Below are 23,252 nucleotides of genomic sequence, written 5' to 3'. Positions count from 1 at the left end.
TTTTGGCTGTATTATTTGATTCATTATAAAGCATTCTTATTCTTAGCAGATTGTTATTGTAAACCTAAGTTGTAAAATACTGATTTTTTTTTTTATCATCAGTGTAATAGAAAACATAAGTAATAATAATTTAAGATACTCAGTACTTTTCTATTAATGGGGTGCTGGCTAGTATAAAACATAAGCAATAGCATGGTATCTAAGTAGATGGTAGTAAACCTAATGATACATAAAGCTTCATGGGGAAGGAATATGAACTTCTAATAACAATAATTGTAATTATAGAATTTGCTATAATTTTATAGTATAATATATATGTTTTATGCAAGCAGTGCTGAAGTGCATGATACTGAAATTGGAATTCTCCGATGTTCCTTTTTTTAAAAAAAAATCAGAGAATTGCACCAATTCGGCATTGTACAGTGTTACATTCGTGCGTTAAGCATTGCATAACTATTTATGATGTGATATACACAGGCTAAGCACATTTGGCTACTGATGCTCCACTCCGTTTGGCCGCTGGTACAAAAAGGTACCAAATGCACCGATAATGATGTGTATGAATTGAATTTAGAAATTTTTTTATTATTATGTTATAACTTGCAGGAAAAAGAAGAAATAGGCTTGAAAAGCAGTGCTTTAAAATGAAATATGAATTTAAAGAACCTGTTATGATGAATTATGTTTATTTTATTTCATAGTCTGTGATATTAGTAGAAAAGTACTTTAAAATTGTCTTTTCATACATTTCAAACTGCCATAAAGTATTAGTAGAAAAATAATAGAAGTGATCATGAAGAAATAATTCATTAAAAGAAATTAAATATTTCGAAAAGTGAGTTACACCGTTAAAGCAATGCTAATCTTGAAATAATTGTGAGTGGTAAATCCTCTAAAGTTTTGTCCTTTTTTGTTTTATAACATTACTAAAAATGATTTTAACAATTTCTTTGCCATTTTGTTGATGTATATTATACAGATAAAAATAAAAAAAATGATATGACTACATGAAATGCAGAATAACCCTAGTTAAGAGGGTATAACAAGTCCCTTACTGTGACTTTGTTGTGTAGTGAGGGAAGGGGACTTTTATGCAGTAAGTGAAGCTGTTATTACAGTTGTTTAATGTATTCAGTAATATTAAGTAATGCTTTTTTTTTTTTTTTTTTTCCTTTCCAGGTAACTCTCTTGAAGCTCTTGCTGAACCAGTACCTATAGCTCTACCATTATACAACTTAAATACTAAAGCTCTTAAAGTGGGATGTGGCAGAGCCCACACTGTAGTGATTACAGATAAAGAAGGAAGTAAGCTTAATGCAGACATGCAGACTTTTATTGTTTTTTGAATTCTGAAACATAATATTGAATAGTAAAATTTAATATTCAAAGACAGTAAATTATGTCTAATTATACTTCTGTATCTGCTGATTCTGTATCCTATTAGCTATAATTATCTTTAGTTAGAAGAAATTTTTGAAAAATTAAAGGATTGAATGGTTCCATATTATTAACCCATGCAAGCAAGAGTAAGTAGTAACATTTAAATTATTTGAGGATTTAAAGCTAAGGTTCCTGAATTGCATGGAACCAGACATATTGTCTCTTTTAGAGAATATATCTGAGACAGAAAAGAAGTTTATTGTATAAGTACCTGGCAAACTATTTTACTGTGTGGAAATTTGTCAGTAAAAACTATACTGTATTAATGCTTATTACAAAAATATTGTTTTGTATACAACATTTGATGGACCTCTTTTGTTTCTGCGACCAGATTTAGGAATGAATGTATGAATGGATGTCTTCATGTATGCATGTGTATATATATATATATATCATACACATATGTATGTATGTGTGTATATACACACACTTACACTGACATACACACGTGATACACATACATTTCTGAATCTGGCCCTAAGAATGCCTGTTTGATATCATCTCCAGTTTCATGGACGATGTTACATGGAAATACAGATGTTGGAAAAAATATACTTCAGGGTACCCCTTGGTGTAAATTGGCTATTTTTTGGCGCCATTCCTGTTTATGTGCAACATCCTTCTCAGTGAAATGGCATCCAAAACATAATGCATAAAAACATAATTAAAACAAAAAATGGTACTATTCGGTTTTGAGGGCCGTAAAAAATCGCCAAACTATTGTTGATGCCAGTGTTGCCAAAAATAACTGCGGCAACCCTGATGCAAGAAAGGAAGTATAATAGTAAATAGCTATCTAAGTTTGATGTTTTAATTCAGAGATGAAAGTTTAATTTCATATAATACTTTTTTTATTATTATAATTTATATAAAAAGGCTAAACATGACTGAATGAAGAATAAATCATTATTATAATTCATATAAAAGTTGCTAAACATATTTGATTGGATGCCTGCATCGCTATTTCGCTACTGAGTTATCGCTAAAGCACAATTTCATCTCATTGAATGTTCAAACATAATTTTCTATAATGAATGATGCCTTTTCTTTGAAAAAATTCTTGGTAAAGTGCAGAATCGCCCACTTATTTGTTTACCACTTTTTACAAGGGTTAAAAACAATTGGATTTTTGTCAATTTTCTTTGACTTTTTAAGTGAAAATAGGTAGACGTGTACGTAGATAAAATCAAGGGTGTGTGCAGTGCCATTTTTGTGCAATTCTGGGTTTTTTTTTAAAGTGAAAATAGGTGGATGTGTACATGGATACCGAATATGTGCAATTCTTAAAAACGTGTCAAGCAGTGGGTAAATCTGCACTTTACCCAAAATGCTATTGCAGACTCTTCATCATGGGCGATTCCCAAATTGTTAAATCCATAGGATATCAAAAAAGGATTTAAAAATTAAACTAATATTTCAATGGTGTCTAAGAAATATAGAACTATCTAAACTTATGCAATCTGAAATCAGCGAGTACGCTAGATTTGGCATGCTGTTAAGTAGGCGCGTTTGCTAGATTTGGCACTTTAGCGCATACATTTTCGCTGCAATTTTTTTACGGTCCTCAAAACGGAATAGTACCCAAAAAATATATAATCTCAATAAACTGCATTTTAAATCAAACAGAGAAATAGTGTAAGAATGGAAATGCATGTTGTCTAATCTACACAGTACAAAAAGGAAATATTGACTTACATTATTTGTCTTGTGTGTGGCAAACAGAATTCTTTAACAGCATCCAAAAACTGTTTAAAATTATCTGAAATCTGTATATTGCCATTAGCACATAAATTCACAAAAGTAAGAATAAAAAATATCCTATGTAGTGCTGAATTGTCAGACAAATCCATTCAAAGCCATCTGAATGATCTTTATGTTCGACCATACACGTTTCCTTCATACAAACAGGACACTTATAATGAATATTGAGTAAACCTTCATTTACACATTAGTCAATTAATGCTTTTTTCCTGTTCATTCCAAATTGTGCAGAAACTTCAAATTAATATTATCATGGTAGCTATTTTACAGTGTAAAGCACAAAATAAGGAACATACTTCCTAAGCGACATCCAATGCAGAAAGAAGCCTTTAAAAATCAAAATCACCACAATCATGCATTACAACCAATCACGTCATGATAGGGTTTCTAAAACATACTCCGTAAAATATTCAGGTTACCATAAATGAAACAATAACTTGTTGATAAATAAATCAACAACTTGGCAATAATCCAGGAGGTACCCAAAAATATAGACTACCCAAGATGTAGTATGGTATATTTAAAATATTAAGTATTTATATAATGATACAAAGTCAGCATTTGGGCAGATTTTTTTTTGATCAGACTTGCATTAAAAATTGGATTATATTATATAACATTTTTTAGTACCTTCTAAGGTATTCTTCTGTAATGAGGACCAGTTCAGAAACATATGTATGTATACATGTGAATATGTATGTATATGCATATATGTGTGTATATATGCACACACATACATATGTTACATACATATACTTTATTGCAGGGGTGGCCAAAGTGCGGCTCGCGAGCCTCATGTGGCTCTCACAGGCAATTTGTGCGGCTCATGCATATAAAATATATGTATGAAATATGGTAAACTAAAACTATTCAGTGGTCAAAAAGAAGTAATTAATTAGTTTAGACTCTTTTTACAAAGTTATCAAAGATTTCTTTCTATTAAAAACCTCCTCCACTACTTCTATAATGATGTAAATATGAACTTGTGGCTGTTAGAAAATCTAGATGTGGCTCTCAAACATTCCTGAATTCAAACGTGCGGCTCTTACTGACATGAAGTTTGGCCAACCCTGCTATATTGCATACATGAATCCATCCGTCTATCCATGCATGCATACGTACATACATTTCTAAATCCGATCTTGATAACAGAAGAGTAAATTTTCTGATTCCTACCAAAAAGTTGCAAAGAAGTACTGTATATTTTTTAACCCTCTGAGCAGCACGGGTTTTTGTATCTATCTTGAAAACCTGTCTTTAAACAGCCTTTATTAGCTAAATCTGTTATTTACTTATTTTAATCTCTTTTTTTCATAAACTTACATTTATTAAAATGACATTTATATTATAAAAGTAAGAAAGCAAAATATCTTAAAATTATAAGCTGATATATACTAAGTGACAAAACATCTCATGACCGGATTTAGCCAGTCATGGCACTGCTAATATAGGCTGAGAGTGCATATTTCTTGAAAAATTTACCCAAATTTCAATAGCCATATATGAGTCAAAATGAAAATACTGTAATGTTTAATTATGCCATGACGAGGGTGAAAATTTTGCCGAGCAGGTTGAATCAGGTGGAATGTTATCCAATCAAATCATTGTAAAGTAAAACATAAAATGCCAATGATGATAGTTTTAACTCTGGTAACCTTATCTGGAGCTAGCACATTTTCTGCATTCATTTGTTGGATTATATATGATCTGTGGTATTTGTGCCAATAATGTAAATATTCACATCCTATGAATCTTAAATGATCAAATTTTATGGAGTGCATTAAGAAAAAGTGCAATCAAAGTTCCAGAAACTGGTTTCAACATAGCTGCATTTTGTTTGCAACAGCTGTTTGCTTTATTGTTGGGCAAAGAATAACAATGAAATTCTTTTGAAGAAGAATTGGGATTATGCTGAAAGACAACTGGTGTAATTACGCTTGAGAAGTATGTAAGTATAAAAATTAGGGAGCACTGGATATGTTGAAATATGATAAAAGAGCACTGGATATGTTGAAATATGATAAAAGGGTGACCAGAGAAATGTGTCTCTCCACAGTTGTCGATGAGTTTGCAAATGCTATCCAAAGTCACGAAAGAGTTTGCAACATTTCATTGGAGGTGCAGATAATTGGAAAGTAGGAAGAAAATTTTTTTTAAAAACATAATGGCATCCATAATCTAGAACAGAGATTTCTAGCCTGTACTTACCCTTTTAAAATAACATTCTTCATTGACCCTCTGACACTTTTCTTTATAATATACATAATAGTGCATAATCATAATATAATTAATTGCATATAAATAACTTAGTTAAAAATTAGGCTAAGAATATGAACAAAAGTTTTGAAAAGAAAAAAAGGCTTTATTATATTTATGTTTTATTATTGTGTGCATTATTAATAATTTAAATTTTACTAATATAAGCAGGTTTTCAGATACAAAAATCACATATACTAAATGCATAAAAGTTCAATTTTAATGAATATAATGACTGCATATGAATTAATTGATGTATTGATGCAGTTTTTTTAATATTTGGCATACCACTGGTTAAGTCACCTCATTGAAAAATATTTAACCTCTTGTTTTCTCCGGTAAATTATTAACTAAAGCCTATTTCCATTAGGTAAGACAAGAGAAAAGTCAGTAATGTTGGTTTGGTAACAACTTTTATTTCTTGATTTTTTTCTTGTATGACTTTTAAATATCAAAACTTAGCATACCCATGTGTTTTGAATAAGACTTGCATTTGAGCATCTTCCTTCAGCACTATGAACTCATCTTGCATCATAATTTTAGTATAGTTTTCCTTTACATTTATTTTATATATCTTTCATGCTATATGATTTAGCTGTATATTAATAATCAATTAATTATCAGTTTTATGAATAAATATTTTGTAACCAATGGGATTTTGATTATGCTGATCAGTTGCCAGTGCATATTTGTCTCTCAACCTTAGTCGATTCCTTGATAATCATTATTGACCCCTTTTAAAATTCCATCAACCTCCAGGGGCATTACTGATGTATCAGAAATCCCAGATCTAGACATTTTATATATAGGAACTTAGTTTTATATTCTTGTATTAGAAACTTTTACTGCTTGTTGTTTAAACCATGTCATAACTTTTTGTTTCACTAAATTTTCATTTTTTGAACTTTTGCCAATTGAGATGTTTCTTTTAGTAAAGAAACAATTGAGAATTGCTATCACTGGCATAAAACTGGACTACGCAGTAGGTGATTCAAAATCTCCTTCTGGAAATTTCTGCATGTGGTGTGGATCTGAACACTAACCTTCAGCCACCCACCAGATTTTAGAACATAGTTATCCATGTGGCATCTGAGAGACTTGAGTATGTTACATTTAGGTTTGCACTAATATTTTGCTAGAAACTGAAGGTTCTGATTCAGATTGTTATTCATGTTAAAAAATGCAAAATACAAATGCCAATTCATAATACATGTAGTAACCCTATATGCCTAGAAATAGTAACATTAAAGGAGAAAATAGCAAATGTGAAAATAATCAACACAGTTAAAACAGTGAAATATTATTGTGGAAATATACCGGTATACTACACTCATGTCCATAAATTAAGGATAATGCAAAATCAGGTAAAGGAAGAGTTAGAAGCAAAACAAATTTGACTTATTTGTAAAGCTTATTTATTAAACAAAAGGTAAAGAGCAAAAAAAGATGCTGTATGTTTGATATTATTAAAAAAATTACGATTTTTTCTCCCTGGAGCAAATTACAAAAAAAACCTATTTACAAAAAACCAATATTACATGGTTGGTATGATTGTCAATACATTGTATGTCTCCCAGACGATGCAATACACACCGTACAACGCCTAGGCATGCTGAGTATCAAATTATCGATCTGATCTTGGGGGATATTACACCACTCAAAAAGCAATGCTCTCCGAAGTTCTGGTAGACATGTAAGAGGAGGTTGACGGGCTGCAACTCGTCGGCCAAGCATGTTCCACACATGCTGTACTGGATTCAAGTCTGGTGAGAATGCTGGTCAGTCTATACGGGTGATATCCTCCGATTGAAGGCATTCGCTTACGATGTTTGCACGGTGAGGACGGGTGCTGTCATCTATAAACACAAATTGTGCGCCCATGGTGCCCAGAAACAAACGTACATGTTGTTCCAGAATGACGTCCCGATAGCTTTGTCTTGTCATGGTTCCAATTTGAACATGCAGGTCAGTTCTGAAACCCAGAATAATTCCACCCCAAGCAAGCACTCCTGCACCACAGTAATGGTGTCGTTCAATGATGTTTTCTTGGTGGTAACGGGTACCTGGAGCTCTCCATATGAAAGTCCTTCGAGAATCAGACTGCAAGCTAAACCTGGACTCGTCGGAAAACATCACACAAGCCCATGTTGCGGTGTCCACAATGCATGCTCTCTACTCCAGGCTAACCGCAGGCGACAGTGAGTTGCAGTAAGTGGAACGCATCTGACAGGTCTACGAGCATATAGACCAATCTGCCCTAAGCATCTGTACACAGTCTGCCTTGAAATTGTCGTACCAGTGGCTAAAGAGAGCTGATGAGACAGGTGTGAGGCTGTGCTCCGCCTGTTTTTTTGGCAGTAACTGCCAAATACCGGTCCTCATTCAGCATTGTAACTCGGGGGCGATCTGTGCTGTAACCTCTACTCACATTACCATCATCTTGGAATCGTTGCCAAAGCCTGGAGATGACACTCTGGGCAATTCCAAGTTCGTCTGATACTTCCATTTGAGTACGTCCACATTCCAGACGGCCGATAATTCTACCACGTAAAACATCATCCAAATGCGTCCTTTGTGTCATAACTATTCGGTTATTGCACTGAAATGCTTTTAAAGCACCTGCGAACAATTATACTTCTTTGCCTGTATTCCTTATATATCACTCTCTTAAACTCTCGTCATTGTGATGTACCATCGGTGTCATCTGGTTACTTCCTGAAATTTGCATATGATTCTTGAAGATATGTGTAGTGATTTTACAGGTGATATATTTATTTTAGAGTTCGATTTCCACGTGACTCCGAATTATCTTTAATTTATGGACATGAGTGTAAATATAATTAATATAGCTTGTCAATTTTACAAACATAATTGGCATGTTTTGAAGAAATGTATTTGTTGCAAGCTTTGTGTGTGTGTGGTGGCCAAAATTGTGGACACTTTTGGAAATTTTTATGTTTTTGAAGTTTGTATGCTTATAGAAAACATTATGTTTCACAAAATGCAAACTTGTATATATGATTTTAAAGAGAATTTATTACTGAATTCAATACAAAACCCAAAATTCAATTATTTGCAATACAAAAAAAGTTCAACGATAATAGTTATCGATATACATTAGATAGTGAGGATTGCAGTGAGTTATCAGTACTTAGTATGGTACCCTTTATTTTTTATTACGGCTTCACATCGACGTTTCATTGAGCTGACAAGAGTTTTAAGCTCTTCTTTCGTTATTACATGATGCCAGGAAACAATTATAGCCTCCATTAGTTCCCTTTTATTTGATGGGCGCCTCATTCGGACAAGAGTTTTCAAACGGTGCCACAAATTTTCGATAGAATTGAGGTCAGGACTGTTTCCTGGCCATGACAACAATTTAATGCTCTTTGTACGAAACCACTCTTTTGATATTTTGGCCATGTGGCAAGGAGCAGAATCCTGCTGAAAAATAAACGAAGCATTGTTGGGAAAGAGATCTCTGATGGAAGGTAGAAGTTTTGGTTCTAGAATAGTGTCAATGTATTTTCTGGCATTGTGTCCCATCGATGACATGAAGGTGACCAATACCATCTGCTGACATGCATGACCAAATCATAACACTAACTGGGCTCTTCACAGTTGCTAGAATGCAGTCAGGATGTAGCTCTTCTCCTATTCTACGTCTTACATATTTTCGCCCATCACTACCGAATTACGATATCTTAGTTTCATCACTCCATATAACTTGTGACCACTGATCATCTGTCCAATTAATGTGTTTCCTTTGCCCACTGTAGTCTTTTTACGGTTGCTGAAAATTAAGATAAGGCTTTTTTCCTGGAATTCTACCTCTCAGTCCAACATCTGAGCTTCTCCTGATTGTTCTTGAACTGACAGAAACACCAGCATCATTCAGATCACTTCTGATGGCCGCTGATGACATTTTTCTATCTTGTAGACATAGTCATTTTATTCTTCTGTCATCAATAGATGTGGTGCACTTTTTTTGGCCTTTTCCTTCTTTGTTTTATATTGAATTTGTCTTCTGATATCGTAAACAAAACTTTCGTACTCCAGATGTAGTCACTGAACCACCCACCTGTCTTGCAATTTCAGCATAGGAAAGGTCACTTTCTCATAACACAATAATATTACATCTCTTTCTAGGTGTCCAATCTACTCTTTTATTTGATGTCATTGCTTCTTGACTAAATATTAAAATTTTTTACAAAAATTCCTACTTGTAATTGCAGTGTATAAGAAACAGGTCCTCCTTCTACAGAACAAAGCAAAATAATGAATTGTTTCAAGTGTAAACATGATGTCAGCTTCTACTGGCAGTTACTAACATTTGATTGGTTCTCAGAACGAGAACAGTGATTGGCCAGGAAAGCTAGACATTACAAACCACTTCATAACTGTGTTTTTTTATTTATATTAAAGTACATATAACTTTTTTTTGTATTGCAAATAATTGAATTTTGTGTTTTATATTGAATTCAGTAATAAATTCTCTTTAAAATGATATATACAAGTTTGCATTTTGAGAAACGTAACATTTTCTATAAGCATGCAAAGTTCAAAAACATAAAAATTTCCAAAAGTGTTCACAATTTTGGTCACCACTGTATCAATCAATTTTTTTTCCCTGTTGTGAATGTGGCACCTTTTTCTTTCATTATATGATCGTTTGGTTGAGTCCTCCCTTTTTTTTTATTCAAGCTTAACATGACTGCAGCCTTGTTCTTTACATTGTGTTGTAGTTTCAAAAATGCATTTTCTCCATTCTTTTAGCAAAGATCATATGTTTCAGCAATTATGTATACGTTCTTTTGTCAATTTTAAAATGAAAGATTTGATAAAATGCCTTCATTTCACTAATCCAGGGTTTTGGTCTCTTTTGTAAATAGCATAGGCATTGATTTTCCTGAAGTCTAGCATCATATAGAATATTACCATGAGCCAGTGATTAGTGTTTCTGGAAGTAGAATATGTACCACACAATTTTTCTACAATGCCAACTTTTGTTTTTGTATGATTATAAAATGTTATTATCTCAGGTTTATTTTTATCATTTGTTGTAGTATTTATTGCTGCATAATGATGCATGCTCACTAGCAGCATGACATTTCCCCCTTTCTTTGGAATATATGATACTAACATTAAATTCCCTTGAAAACCAAGCTTTGATGCAAATTGCTCACAACTACAAGAAGAAACAAAATTTGTGGTTGTTGATGCTTATTTTTCCTTACAGTTCCAGTTTGTGATTTTTTAGATCATTGACTAGCTCATAGCTGGTAAACCAGTTATCTGCTGTGATGTTTCATCCACTTTCATTTATTGGTGCAGACGATCTTTTCACCACTGAATTGCTACCATTATTGACTTTTTAAGGAACATCTGGCTGTGCTCCTAAGTGTACCTCCAAATTCACAGTATAGAATATTTTGTAATCAATCCTAGATAAGCCTTTTATGCTGTACTTAGGTTACTTATTAAATATATATCGTTGAAAGGGGCACTTTTCTCTGAGCACTGGTAGCATTTCATCAATAGTAATGTTCTCATCTACAGAATAATTATTTTGGCAGTGTTGAACAAATATGTTGAATAGTTCTGTGATTGGCGCATATTTATTTTTCCGAATTTCCTTATCATAAAATCTTACAGCTTATAACAGAATGTGAAATGCGTTTTGAGACACAGTCAGGGGAAAAATCTGAACCCCTCTTGGTCCATCAGTAGCCCATAAATCATTTGTATTTATTCTACTATTTCAGTTATTTCTGGCAATATATAATAGATCTATGAAAGTATTTAGTTCTGTTGAATCTGTGATCTTACATTCTCTCTCTCTCTGCTGTATGCCTTTTTTTTTCATTATTTCTCTGGAATTTATTAGTATTCTCAACAAGTGTTGAATTAGTGATCTTGTGGTTCAAAAATGGAATCTTCATAATCCTTTTACTTTTTATTGTATGGAAATATGTACAATATATACAGTCCTTAAGCTATACTCGCAGATGAGAACATTCACATAAACAATTTTATGTGCCAAAATTTGGCATTCAATTTGGCATTCCTCGCTGCCATCTGAAGGCTTTCACAAACAAGACAATAAGATGCTTGCTCAAAGCAAGAAGGGTTGCAATAACATTTGGCTTCCTCCAAGCTTCACTATAAATTTAAAATATTCCACAATAAGGTCCAGCATAGCTTCATAAAAAAATGCATATAAGACTGGAAAACAGTTTTGCATTTTTTTTTTTTTTTTTTTGCTCATTTCCTTTATACCAGCGGTGCCCAACCTTGTGCTTGCGAGCACAAGTGTGCTCGCCGATCGTTTTGTATGTGCTCGCCGATCGTTTTGTATGTGCTCGCCAACCCAATTAGGTACTATGAAAAAAAAATATTTAAAAAATAAACATTCATTTATATTTCTTAATTGTTAAAATATGGTAAGAATTTATAGTCATAAGAGATATCTTGTAAGATGTTATAAAATAATTGATTGCTGACTGATGAACTTTATAGAGAACATGGAATCTTATTGCTTCATTCGATGTTAGATGGCTCAGCAAGGACCTTCAGCAATTTGTAGAACTTCTTTCATCAATAAAGCACTTTTTGGAATCCGGAAACAAAAGTTATAAAAAATTAGACGATAATAATTGGTTATCCGATCTTAATTTTTCATGGATATAACAGCTAAACTGAAAAAACTGAATGAAGATCTCCAAGGGGGAGGGAAAAAAAAAAAAAAAAAAAAAAAAAAACACCTTTTTCAATTGACTGGGATTGTAACTGCTTTTCAGATAAAGTTAAATTTGTGGATAAATCAGATGAAAGAAAAACATTTCACCCATTTTCAGAATTTATCAAGCCATATTAATAACCAAAAGGCAATTGAAACAGAGAAATACTTGGAAAACCTAAATGCACTGAAAAAGAATTTTGAACCCCGCTTCTGTGATCTCCATAAAGTTCAACCAATATTATTATTCATCTCAAACCCATTTGCCGAAATTAATATTTCAGATGTATCACATAAGATTGGAAATATGTTTAACAAAAAATTTGATGTTTTGCAAATGTATTCGGGATAGGCCAAAAGTTGGGCACCATTTCTTTATACCATACAATATTATGGGGAGTCCTAACATTGGAAATGGGCAAGGGCAACTGCCATTTCATCATCTTGTCCTTTCCATACACTTTATTCCCAACACCCATTTCATTATCATAATTATTCGCATCCTCATAATCTTTTTATGCGCTTAAGTTCTTTCTGGCCAGCCATCTTATGGTCTTGTTTTGCTTTTATCTATTTCTTCAGCATCTGAATCTCCAATTTTCAATTCCTTCTCCTATAGTCTCATTTGCTTTCAGCATTTGCCTTCGGAAAGATTCTTTATTATTGCCTTCGGAAAGATTCTAAACCCAGTTGACATAAATATTGTTCATCTCAACAGAAAAATCAAACTTTCTTTTTCTGTCCATCCAAGAAACAGAATTGCAATTAAGTGCATTCTATACTTGATTACTATTGCTATAAAACTTGCCATATATGAAAACATTGCACAGTCAAAATTGTTATACTCTCAAACTCATAGTGTCTAAGAGACTGAAAAATAAAACTTATATAACTAACAACTCCGCATATAATAGTTAAATGATAGAGCCATTTATGACAGATCCTCAGTAGAGTGAGAAAGGTACATGACTGCATATGCCCAAATGGAAGCGTTCCGAAAAGATAAGAGAATTAGCAGTTCTATTAGCATCTAATAGGTGCCTCTTGACTAGTAGAAGATAAATTAAACTGCAAGTTTTGTGTATCCTAAGCTTTCTTCAAGATCTTTCCTGAGATTTAAATACTGTATAATAACTCAATGGCAAACTAATTAAATGCCATCCAATAACTGAATGTTAAACATTATTTTTTTATTCGTATCCTGGCACTGAAACGACATGTAATTTTTTTTAGATATATATGATGTAAATAAGAAGCCAGTTTTACTTAGATAGCTCGCACATGTTTTATCAAGGAACAAGTAAATGTATACTTGTACACTTACATGAATTATATAAATTTGATGGGCTGTAAGATAGTAATGGAATATGCTTAAAAATTAACCTAATGATCATTAGTGAATCATTAGGTTAATTTGAGGTGCTTAAACTGAAAATGTATGGATTTAATTTTTGTAGCTATGCCATGCTTAACTAATTTTAATTAATAACATAATAAATGCTTATTGCATATCCCCAAAAAATCGAAGTTGAAAGTTTCACTGAATTGCAAAAATGCTGTTGCAAATATTCGCAGAATTCACCAGACTAAGTGTAGAAGCACAACTGTTTCAATGAGATCATTCATTAAAATTTTTAATTATTAATGTGATTGCGATAAGGATGACATTTTAATAGATTCTTAATTTGTTTGCAATAGTTATAGTAGAATAATAATATACGATAGTAACTATAGTATATATCGCTATAATAACTGTAGTATAATTTGAAAATAAGAAAAATTATGCAAACATACAGTTCTTTGATAATTTTTAAAATTTTTCAATAATTATAAATATTTAATTTTGATTTCTGCAAAAATAATTTTCTCATTGTACATAATAGGGGTCATGATTTATCTTTGACTGTGGTTTTTTGGGGGAGTGGGGCAAGTAGGGTTGAAATTGCAGTTTATGTAAGTGAAGGTGAAACACTAAAACTGATTGATATTTTGCTTTCTTAAGAATGACACTTTTATTTTAATATTTGTGAAAAGAAAAATTTTGTGCATGTAAATGCTGAATGTGTTCTTTCATTAAAAAAAGGAAAAATAAGTAAAACTTGTGAATAAAGTGTTTTATATGTTTTAATCATTGAATGACAGTTTTCAGTCTTGGAAATAACAGTTATGGACAGTGTGGTGTTCCATTCGATGCAACAGATAAAAGTGATAATATCAAAGTTTATAAAGTGGAAGGCCTTAGTGAAGATGTTTCAGAAGTAAGTTTTGTTTGTTTGTTATTTTTGTGAATTATTTTCATTTTTGAATGAAATTCTAATTTATATGAGCAGTATTATTTTGTTTCAATAACAAAGTTTATTGAAATAAAGCAATTAAAAAGTTTCTGTTAAGGTAGTTTATTGTTAATATTGTAAAAATCACGATCTTGTAGTATATAGGATATTTGGAAACGCATGGGCAAAAATTTAAGGGGTGAGAAAACATCTGAACAAGCAATTTTCACCATGCAGTGCATGGGTGGAGAGCAAGTGGTGAATCATTAGAAGGTATCCTCCACAGGTATCATTGGTATCATCATCTTAATTTTATTGACAACATGTGTCACAAAATTGAAGAACTGCTCAAATGAACAACCACATGTGGCAATGTAGGCATTACATAAAATAAGCAATTAAATATTTAATTATAAATTAACATAAAATAAGCAATAAAGGAATTGAAAAGTTTCTGTTAATGTAGTTTATTCTTAATATTGTAAAAATCACGATCTTGTAGTATATAGGGTATTGGGAAACGCATGGGCAAAAATTTAAGGGGTGAGAAAACATCTGAACAAGCGATTTTCACCATGCAGTGCATGGGTGGAGAGTAAGTGGTGAATCGTTAGAAGGTATCCTCCACAGGTATCATTGGTATCATCATCTTAATTTTATTGACAACATGTGTCATAAAATTGAAGAACTGCTGAAATGAACAACCACATGTGGCAATGTAGGCATTACATACGTGGCGCAGCCAGCAGTGCACTTTTTCAAACATACCCAGCATTTCTTGGATGGTGCTGGCAGCAACAGTGATCCTGGCAACTAGGCCTTGTTGGAGTCGATGGAGCATTCGTAGATGTGACTTTGCAAATTGTCCCACAGGAAAATGTGCAGACAAGAGATATCAGGTGAGGATGGCAGCCATGGTGCATGTCCCCCGACTAGTCTATCACCCTGAGAATTTAGCATCTAAAGTGCTCCGCACATTTAAGCTGAAATGGTGTGGTGCTCTCTTGTGCTGGAACCACATGCATGCTTGTATGTTGGTTGCAACAGGTTGAAGTAATTTTGGCTTTACCTGTTGCATAAATGGGAGGTATGTTCTGCTGTCCATTTGGAATGGCAGAAAGTATGGGGCCGATCAAATGGTCACCCACAGTTCCACCCCAAACATTTATGCTGTAATGCTAATGATATGCATGAGAATGTGTGCCAGGGGATTGCTAGATGCCCACACATGCATATTAAAAATGTCTTCACAACTAAAGGTGCCTTCATCTGTGAATAACACATGTTCACTGAAATCAGGCTGCACTGTTGCAAAAACCAATGTCAAAATTCGACACGTGGCACATCTGCAGGTATTGAGGCTTGCACTTTCTGTACATGGTACTCGTGTAATCTTTCATCCCGTAGTATTCGCCAAACAATCAAGTGTGGCTCATTTACGGCTCTGGAAGCTTCTTGCTTGCTGATATCCAGATGATCTTCCACTCTCTGTAGAATCTCCTCTACAACTTGTAACATCTGCACACTCTTGCCACACCCTGTATCATGCATACCGGTAATAAAGAATCCTATTTCACACAGGCACCAATGCATTCGCTAACACATTTTTTGGTCTGGCGTGTCTTCTCGGAAATCACTGCCTTTCAGCTTCCAGAGCATTTCCATTTGCAAGACCATACATAAAATGCATCATGTCTGCCTTTCCCTGATTACTGTAAGTTGGCATGCCTAATCCACGCTAGGAATGAAAGTGTGTAAGAAAACTCACACTTTGTGTTTTCCGTTACAGCGCCATCTAGCCATTCACCTCTTGCTTTCCACCCATGCATTGCAGTATGAAAATTGCTAATTTACATGTTTTCTATTAACCCTTAAATTTCTGCCCATGAATTTTGAAACACTTTGTATTTTAATGGTGAAAATTTTATTTTTTGATAAATTTATGTTTGAGATGAAAAGTATTTTTAGTGTGCTAAGTTACTGATGATAACATTTCATGGGAATTTGAAATGTATGAAAATTTTCATTTCTTTAAAATTAATATATTGATAATAATAAAATAACGTAAATTCTAAGAAATTACATTTTATCAGAAATAAATTTTATGAATTACCAGAACATTTATTTATTTGATTACACTGGTAATAGATTGTCATTTTAATATCTAAACCGATATACTAACAGATCTATCATGTGGTTGATACTGTTTGTAGTTACTGATTTTATGTAAGCAATTGGACTGCTTTGATTTAAACCATTATTATCGATTTTGAATCTTTTGTAAAACATCTACTAAATAATGTTTGTGCTATAAATCTGTAAAGTTTTGGTAGTGGATACACAGTAAAATCTAGTGCTCATCAAATTACATTTTCAGATTTTAGATTCTTCATATACATAATAAGTTTAAAACTTGCATGTCAGTGTAACTACCTTGGCGTAGTTTGCTGTTTTTTTTTTTTTTTTTTGTTACAGAAGAAAGGAATAATGACTGAAATTGCAAAATATTATTACATACATACATATATATTATTTCATGTATATTTATATATTAGTTTGTTTTGGGGGGGGACATGAATCGATAAACCTACTTACAAGCAGAAGTTTTTTTGTAGAGGAGGGTGGAAATAAGAAGATATTCAAAACAATAAATTCCTTTAGTGATTTTTATGGCAGAATATTCTATTTTTGCTAAAGTTTTACTGCAGTTTCTTCTATTGCAAGCAGATTCCAGATATGTTAATATTAAATTTTAGACAAGAAAATTGTAGGAATTTGTGCAACCTATTGGAACTTGGAAAACAACAGCAACAGCAAAAAAGTGCTCGCAAAAATGACAGCAGTTCTTGTTAAAACTGGAGAGTTGTTATGTATATGATTACCAGAAAATTTGGCTTCTGCTTAGGTGGTTATGTTTATATGTATGTCCCAAAAGTTGTATATTGTAGAAAATTTAAATCTTAATTAATATTTTAGAGCTCTGTACTGTTGAATGTTCAGCTGGCCATTTTTTCCCCTAAAATCTCTTTAAAAATTTTTCATTTCTATTTTTTATCTCCATTTAAAAGAATGGAAGAGAGAAAGAAACATGCACAGTGAAACAGTAAGAATTACACAGCAAAAATATCCATAATGAAACAGTCAAAACTTCATAAAACGTAACAAATTAACTAAATTAAAAAATGCATCAAGCATCCATAATAAAACACTTAATTTTCCTATTGTCTCATTCTTTTGTCCATATGCACAGCGATCTGTTTTAACCTGAAAATAAATCATCAGAGAATTGAAGAATTCTCGGCATTGCAGATCAAATTAGCACTGCTCTCCATGTACACATTGACGTGATTTAACTTAAAAAAAATCAGAGAATTATAGTTATTTAGAGGAAACTATTGTCACAATCACCTAAGAACATTCATAAATTACTTTCAAACTACTAGAATTCTATAAGAGAATAACATTGGAGATAAATAAAAGCTAGCCAATTGCTTAATTTATATGCATGTGATCCCCTCACTATTATTGATTTTTTGATGTTCAATGACCTTCTGGAGCTGTACTGACATATGTCAGATCTTTCAAGGATAAGCAACAACAACAACATATGCAATTTGTTATTTTAACAATAATAATGAAAATCAAGCCTGTCAGTATTTAAGGTTTTACAGTAAGTGGATACTGTTCAGCTGTTTGCTTTAATATTTCTTCAAAACGGTCTTTTTGCTTTCGTTCCAAACATTTCTGTAGTGAATTCTGTGGGATAGCGTGGACAGTTCGATCGTTTGCAAAATATAACTTCATGAGATGTGCATTTTTACGTTCTACTACTAGGCAAAATGCCATATTTCTGAAAACAAAAATGCAACACTTTCTTTTTCATTAGCTGGTTAACTCTATGGTTGCATTATGATTTATTAAAGGGGGATAAATAAAATAAAATAAGGTATTTATGTATTAACGCCACCGCAGCTGCAGATTTCGCGATTTTTAAGTGCCTCCAATCTACACCTAAAATTTTTTATCATAAATTAAAACACTTTATTTAAAATCAAAGTAGTCAATCGGATTTCGGTAGAAAATGGGCCAATATAGAGTTTAACATAGATTCAAAACAGTGTCTATTTTCTTTGACCTGATGCTGTTGCCATATGAACTCTGCTAAATAAGTTTCTAAATGATGTCTTGCTGCCCCCATGTCTCTTGTTCCTCCATTTAGCACTGCCCCACATTCTCTCAACTGTATGAACTCCTGTATCAGGATCAATAAAATTGTATTTATGATTAACTTTAGCATGTAGGAATCCTTCTTTTTCTATTCTATGAGGGCTATACAGAAAGTAGATTACGTTTTGGAATAAAAAAATAAACAAAGTATAGGAAACAAATTTTATTATATACAGATGAAAGCCACACTCAAATACTACTTTTCTACATAATCACCATACAAATTAAGGCATTTATCATAGCGATGTACGAGCTTGGAAATTCCTTCGTCGAAAAATTCGGCCGCCTGCGCCTTCAACCACTTCGTTACCTCTTCTTGCCTTCCATCTTGCACAAAACTTGTGGTAACCAAGCTTTTCGCTGATGATTTCGTGCAACAAACTTCGCAAAATTTGTGGAAAACTCGAAAAAAGTTCCGTTATTGTGAAATTTCGATTTTCACGGACTTTAGCATCGACTTTTTCGAGAAGTTCGGCGGTCACTATGCTGGGTCTCCCACTTCGATCTTCGTCGTGAACATTGGTTCGGCCATTTTGAAATCTTATGACCCACTGACGCACTCCACCTTCAGTGATAATGTTGTCCCCATACACTTCACGAAGCTGCCGATAGATTTCTATCGGTTTACAGTTTTTTGCAGTCAGAAACCTTATTACTGAGCGCACCTCGCAGCTCGTGGGATTTTCAATTAACGCAGACATTTCAAACCGTCACAGTATCTGAACGGAGCACAGCACGAACCTCTCACTAGCACGGCTAGATGCAGACTGAGCTGCGCAACGCTCTGACCCCAAGATGGCCGCGCTAGCCCCGCCCCTAGCGGACACAGACGGAAACGTAATCTACTTCCTGGATGGCCCTCGTATTTGTTTGGTAACCTTTCCAACTGTCAGAATAATATGTGCTACCAATCTGTTTGCTGCGGTGGCATTAATACATAAGTACTTAAAATAAAAACTATAAATAATTAAACACAAACTAATCGCAAGCAGAAGCCTTAAACTACCCTTGAATTCCAAAATTGCATATATTTAGTGGGTTGCTAGATGAAATACATTTTTGTAAAATTCTGGGTTGCTTACTTTGGCAACATAGTAAAGCATTATGTCCATGACAAGAATTATCAGACAAAGCATGTGGTAATTCTTTTCATGGTTGGCCCGATAATGTGGTAGCACCAAATTCAGAAGTGAGAGTATAATTATTTCGGTAAATAGGATAATTCCATTGTAATCCTCCAGATTTTTTAATGGAGTTAAAAGATTAAAACTGCTAAAAACATTCAAATGTTGCCGTTTTCAGATATTGTTTAAAATGAGTAATAAGGCTTTTTTTTATTATGCATTTCTTGTATATAAAATTGAGTACTAGAATGTACATATTGCACTTAGATACTTTTCTGTTAATTGGGTGCCCATTTCCAAATGTTAGAAATGTAGTAACTTATTCTGTAATGTGTGCAGTGCTGAAGCTATGCATGATGTTGAATTTGTGCAAGTCTTTGATTTTTTGATAAAGTTAAAACAGATCTCTGTGTACTTGGAGATAACAACAGTTTTGCTCGTCCCATGTACATATCAATATGTTTTTGCTTCAAAAATCAGATAATGCACCAATTCAGCATCGCTCACAACCTTGACACTGCACACATTAAATCTGTTTTCTACTTTTGTATATTCTCTTTTTTATGGATATCATCGAGAAATTACCTTATATTTCAGGTAACCCCCCTTTTCAAGTAATTACCTCTTTTCATGAAATTTATGTATCATTAGGGTTTTGTTGTCTATTTAGAGCTCACACCAACATTTATGTATTATGAAATGGCACATAATTAGCAGAAAAACATCTGCATTTATTTCACATTTTTGCCTTTTACTTTCCGTGTATGAATTTGACATTTTTTCTTTAATTAATGCATTTTTATTGTATGTGCTATATACTATTCTATATGCATCATTTTTACAAACTGCCTGTAATTAGGTTGTCTGTGGACAAGATCACACATTGTTTTTAACTACGTCTGGCAAAGTGTATAGTTGTGGATGGAGTGCTGATGGGCAGACTGGTAAGTTATGAAATTTTTGTTTATATGTTTTCACTCATACATGCATATAAAACAATAAATATTTATTTCAAATGTATATGAACTATTTTGTATGTATCAAATGTATATGAACTGTTATAATAAAATTGGTACTTTCTGCTTATCCTCATCTCTGATTGAAAAGTCAGGAATTAGCAAATTAGGAGAAAAAATTTGTTTAGATATTTTCTCATGTGTACTTCAGTGAGGCATTCAGTGCTGCCTATTTTTGTGCATTCTTTTTTCCATAGAAGACAGGAACACTTCTCAGATGTAATTAATTACACTCTTCAACGGTTATATTTGGGGATAATCTTGCTTTTTCTTCACTGAATTTCACTGACATACATTATATAGTCCAACAATAAATAAAGGGAATCCAAATGAAATATGGCTATCTTAAAACCAATTTCTGACCTGCATTCTGACACTCTGTTTGCAAGTTTTCACATTCCATTTCTATAAAATTTGATCATTTAAGAAGTGCATCTTCATAGAATTCAGATTTTTGTATTATTTATTATTGGTGAAAAATACCACATTTTTGAAGAAATGCATCTGTCTTTTTTTTTAACTACCAAACTCTATAGTCCTTACAGTTCTTCGTGACAAAAACAAATGAGCTCAATTTGGGGGGGGGGGGGGGGTTGACTAGTTAGAAAAAAAAATTTTAAAACAAGACATTAAATTAATTAATCGCATATAAAATTTCAAAACTGCTAGTTCTTGGGTACCCAAATACAACTGTGTTACATTATAAGGTATTTTCTTCCTCCTTTCCACATGTCTTTGTGGTGTAATTGCAAGCATATTTGATGCGTATTCAAGAGGTCCAGGGTTTGAATCCTGGCAAAGGTTGCACATTTTTCACATCTGCTTAAAAAATATTAATGACTCTAAAAGTGGCGCCTGAACTAACTAAAAGGTGGTGGACGGTAATTCACCGTTACCAAGAATTGGCAATTGGGTCCCCTAATCCCCAGTCACCCTTTAAAAGTGGGAGTATATAAGGTATTTTCTCTCTTCTTTCCACATGCCTTTGTGGTATTTGCATATATGAGTAGAAGCATACTTGATGTGTATTCGAGAGTTCCAGGGTTTGAGTCTCGTCAAGGGTATTGCACATTTTTCATGCCTCCTGCTTAAAAAAACCCTTAATGACTGTACCACGTGCATAATCTAGGTTGCCACATGAATACTTTTTGATGAATTTGAAGTTAAAGTAGTGTGTTGCCTCATCAATATGTTTTGCGACTTTCTATTGATGGTGCAGATAATTGGAATGTACCATAAAATTTTAAATAGCATGTAAAATATTTTTATACCTCAAAAGCTTGTTTTTATGAAAACTTATATTTTTAATAATTTATGAAATACATAAATTTAATTTGTTGCACAAATTTTATTTTATATCCGTATTTTTCAAAATTCTGTTTGATTGAAGTACACTCTTTTGCAAAAAAATCAAAGCACCATGAAGGAAGTGGTTGTTTTTGATGAAATTGAATATGTGTATAGCTCATACACAGATAATAAAATTATTAAAAAATCAAGGTCATAGTACCTGTTCACAGCTCACAATCACCTATTGAGTGTTCAAATTAGCAGTTTGATTAATTAGCGAACCGCCCTGGCGGCAATACATACTTGAATTCATCGAGGCAAGGAGTGGTAGAGGTTCCTAATGTCATCCTGCAACACATTCTGCCAGGCATTCATCAGTTGTCGCTCCAGATCTGCGATATTTTGTGATGCCTGAATCTGGCAGCCTATCATGTCCCAAAAATGCTTGTTTGGTGAAAGATCTGGTGTCCTTGCTGGCCAAGGAAAAGTGTCAACTGCACGGAGACAGTCCAGAGTCGTCTCTGACTTAATTTAGCCGCTTGGACTCTACTACTGTCATGTGCCCTCTGGGCCTTTTATCATGAGCCGGAAACGTAGCGCTCCGTGTGATATATCGGGAATACTTGTATGGATACGGATACAAATAGACAGTCCAGAGAGATAAGAGCGGTATGTGGCGTGTCATTATCTTGTTAGAAAATGGCTTGAGGATGACGTGCCATGAAGGGTAATGCAACCGTCTGCAGGATGGTATCAACATATCGTTGAGCTGTTTAAGATGTACAGAAAAGGACTAAAGATGACCTGCTGTCATAAGAAATAGTGCCCCACACCATCGCACCAGGGGTTATGGCTGTATGTAAAACAAAGGCTGATTGGGATTGCTAGCCCCGTCCTCTCCAGACGTGAACACTGTTGGTCATCTGCATCAAGAGTGAAGCGGGATTCATCGCTGAACACTATACGATGCCAGTCTGATGGCAATCATGAAGATGGGCTGCGAGACCACTCTAGACGACTCCACCGATGTTGTGGGATAAAAGGCAAACATCTTAAAGGCCTCTGTGAGCGTAAGTCTGCCTCAGACAAGTGCCATGAGTTGGTGGATGGTACCACAGGAGGTAGA

The 23,252-nt window shown here is 33.5% G+C and overlaps 1 protein-coding gene across 2 annotated transcripts in view; it reads left to right on the top strand.

Moving 5' to 3' along the window:
- The window catches only part of LOC118182433 (RCC1-like G exchanging factor-like protein), an 84,179-nt gene that overhangs the window by 32,787 nt on the left and 28,140 nt on the right, over positions 1-23,252 (top strand). For both annotated transcript variants that reach the window (XM_085813585.1, XM_085813584.1), the window contains exons 4-6: positions 1,180-1,305; positions 14,339-14,454; positions 20,680-20,764. In XM_085813585.1, coding sequence (XP_085669711.1) covers positions 1,180-1,305; positions 14,339-14,454; positions 20,680-20,764 — 327 coding nt within the window. The remainder of the gene's footprint in view (positions 1-1,179; positions 1,306-14,338; positions 14,455-20,679; positions 20,765-23,252) is intronic.

The sequence above is a fragment of the Stegodyphus dumicola genome, chromosome 3 (genome assembly GCF_044657685.1).
Source record: "Stegodyphus dumicola isolate Sdum_Otavi_A_Nest chromosome 3, ASM4465768v1".
NCBI classification, from domain to species: domain Eukaryota; kingdom Metazoa; phylum Arthropoda; class Arachnida; order Araneae; family Eresidae; genus Stegodyphus; species Stegodyphus dumicola.
Note: the sequence above shows the minus strand (reverse complement) of the source record. Positions and strands in the feature narration are given on the sequence as shown.